The sequence below is a fragment of the Arachis duranensis genome, chromosome 2, assembly GCF_000817695.3.
Source record: "Arachis duranensis cultivar V14167 chromosome 2, aradu.V14167.gnm2.J7QH, whole genome shotgun sequence".
NCBI classification, from domain to species: Eukaryota; Viridiplantae; Streptophyta; class Magnoliopsida; order Fabales; family Fabaceae; genus Arachis; species Arachis duranensis.
The window spans coordinates 54,266,175-54,269,537 of NC_029773.3; the positions used below are offsets into that span (position 1 = coordinate 54,266,175).

The 3,363-nt window shown below is 36.5% G+C and overlaps 1 protein-coding gene across 2 annotated transcripts in view; it reads left to right on the forward strand.

The window, feature by feature from the left end:
• Window positions 1–521: 521 nt before the first annotated feature.
• The window catches only part of LOC107474242 (glycosyltransferase BC10), a 4,036-nt gene continuing 1,194 nt past the window's right edge, over window positions 522–3,363 (forward strand). For both annotated transcript variants that reach the window (XR_002370531.2, XM_016093841.3), the window contains exon 1: window positions 522–1,654. Coding sequence is in view for 1 of the 2 variants with exons in the window: in XM_016093841.3 (XP_015949327.1) it covers window positions 646–1,644 (999 nt within the window). In the remaining variant the exon portion in view is untranslated. The remainder of the gene's footprint in view (window positions 1,655–3,363) is intronic.

The window sequence follows — 3,363 nt, forward strand, 5'->3', positions numbered from 1 at the left end:
TCTTTTATTTAATTAAACATTTTTATTTTAAGATATATTATTTTAAACTATTCAAACATTAATAATTATTTTTGATATTAAATTGACAATAATATTTTTTAAAATTATAGACTAATGAAATGTTAATCTCAAATATAGTACAATTTAATTTAAGATACAGACAAAATTAAAACTCTTAAATTTTTGAGGTACATAACAAATTAAAAAAATTAAAATCTTAAAATCAAATTCTTCAATTTTAATTTCTTCAACTATTTTAAAAAATAAAAATTATAATATTAAATTATATCACTCATTCAATTCGAGAAAGGAAAAAATTAAAGTTTATCCCTCATACGTTATGTTTAATATTTATTTTTCGGTGATGGTCCTTTTTTGTTGATATCTTTAATATTAAAAAAGATGTTTAGGAATAACAAAATAATATATTATTTCTAGAAAACCAAAAGAAACAAAAGAAAAAGGCAAGAAAACAAGGTGAAAAAAACTACAAAAGCCACATATTCCAGGCTCCAGCGCCTCTTCTGTTCCCTGCCAACCCTGGTCGTAATCTTGTACACTCACACACACTACAGTACACACACTTCCTCAGTCCAAAAGACCAAAACCAAGCGAACCAAAAATCAAGCAAACACATACCTTCCGATGTTGTCATCGCCCATACTTGTCTCCCTCACTTTCTTCATTTCCCTCCCTCTCGTCCTACTCTTCTCCCCACAATTCCTCACCACCTCTTACCTCCCCTTCACCTCCGACACTCACGACCACACCCTCTTCCGCCGCGCCAGCGTCACCGCTGCTCACACCACCACCACCACCACAAACAACCCCAAAATTGCCTTCCTCTTCCTCACAAACTCCAACCTCTCCTTTGCCCCCCTGTGGGAGAAATTCTTCTCCGGCCATCGCCATCTCTTCAACATCTACATCCACGCGGACCCGTCCTCCACCGTCGCCGATCCTGGCGGCGTCTTTCGACGCCGCTTCATCCCTTCCAAGAAAACCAACCGCGCCTCACCTTCCCTCATATCTGCCGCCCGCCGCCTCTTGGCATCCGCCCTCATCGACGATCCCCACAACCAATATTTCGCCCTCGTCTCCCAACGCTGTGTTCCTCTATTGTCGTTTCGATTCGTTTACAGTTACTTATTTTGCAACTCAATCCACTCCAGTTTCATAGAGATACTCTCCAACGAGACCAACCTGTATGACAGGTATGTAGCTCGTGGAGAAAACGCCATGCTGCCGGAAGTGCCGTACGAGGAATTCCGGGTCGGGTCACAGTTCTTTGTCCTGGCCCGGAAGCATGCGGCGGTTGTGGTGAGGGACAAGAAGCTGTGGAGGAAGTTCCGGCTTCCATGCGTGACAGAGGAACCGTGTTACCCAGAGGAGCACTACTTTCCGACGCTGCTGTCCATGGAGGACAGGAAGGGGTGCACCGGATTCACACTCACAAGGGTTAATTGGACCGGTTGCTGGGACGGGCATCCTCATCTGTATACGCCGTCGGAGGTTTCGCCGGGGCTCATTCGCCGGCTAAGAGTGTCAAATTCGAGCTACCCGTTCCTCTTCGCGAGAAAGTTCTCGCCGGAGTGTCTCGCGCCGCTTATGGAAATCGCTGATGATGTCATTTTCCGGGACTGAATTGACATCGGTAAGTACTTTTTTAAGCATGCTATGTCAAATTACTGTCAAATATTCTTTTCTTATGATCTTATCTTTGATGCAAATGTCATCATTTTGACTATTAATTTTAATGTTTTCTTCCCTAATTATCAAATCATATTTTTAATTCCTAATTGTGGAATAGAGCATATCCAAATTCATTCAATAGCTTGAAAACATAAGTAAAAGCACCCAATATTTGTTTATTTCGAGGAAATGGTCAAATTAGTCCTTGAAAAATTACTCTTTCTATAAATTAGAAATTGGTTATTGATAGATTTTTTTAATCAAATTCGTTTTTTTTAAATTTTAAATTAGTCATATTAGTATCACTTTCATGGCTAATAGCATCAGAATTTGTTAGTGTGGTATGTTAACATCATAACACACATCTAGTAGGACTATTAATATTATTAATTTATAAAATTAGATCAAATAAACCAAAATTGAGTAATTCCAATGCCTCAAATTATATTCTCAATTAAGTTTTGGTTTTATCTAATTTCATAAATTATTATGTTAATAGTTAATTAAGACTCCTAGATGTGTGTTGGGATGTGACTTAACGTGTTATATTAGCAAATTTTGACACCATAAACAAAGAAAGTAATGAAATGACTAACATGACTAATTTAAAATCTTTAAAGGACGAATTTGATTAATAAAATCTTTCGGAGACCAATTTGGAGAACGAGTGATCTTTCATGGATTAATTTGACCATTTACTCTATTTATTTTGCAAAAAATAAAGATTTTTAGGATGATAGATAATTTCTCTCTAAATATTGTAAAATCCAATATAAGATTTCTAAATCTGATCATTTACACACAGAAAAAGTGAGAAAAAAACCTATCACAAAAGGGAAAAGAGAATGTATTGATCTGAAATAAGAGTAGAAATTTCACTACGTAGAACCTCCCTAAGGTCAATTCCTGAATTGCATCCAGTGTGAAACAAAGAATTGGTAAAGTTTATCCTGTGGATTTAGATACCTTGTGTGTATGTTAGAGATATGATGCTGGTGGTAGATATTCCGTCTTGTGGTTTCACTTTCAATTGATTTATATCTGCACTAGTTCTCATAATTTCTTTGGTTGCACCCTTCCACGTTACTATTGTAGACCCAAAACGGCTTTTGCTTATAGCAAGTCTCCATGATTGGTTATTATTCAGATACCCGACTTTGGAGTGGATAAAGTACTAGTTAGTTTGGATTGGCTTAGTTGAGTCTAAGGGCCATGAGGAATTATTCTTGTAGAATTGCGTTAACAATATTACTTGTGTTATTAAAGCAACTCAGGGTAAATTCATTAGTTTGGTGTAGGCATGTAGTCTAAGGCTTTGGGGCATTTGATCTTGTTCACGAGTTTAATTATTTGGAGGAAAATGTTTTTGTTGGAGGGAGGTGTATTGAACCTCTAAACCTTCCAAAACTCCTCTTTTCAAGTTGGCGTGTGTTTGCAAGCTTGCAAAAAGAAAAGGAAAGCTTTGGAGGGGAGGAAGGGAAAATAAAACCAGGACTTACAAGTTTCGCTTGATCAAGAGTTTGAAATATAAAAGAAGGGCAATAGAGGACTTAGTATATATTTTGACAATATATTCTTTCATAAAATAATTTATTGGAATTAGTATATTTTATAAATAGTACAATAATTTAGTAGGGATAAAAATGTACGGTCAAATAAAATAAAATGAAA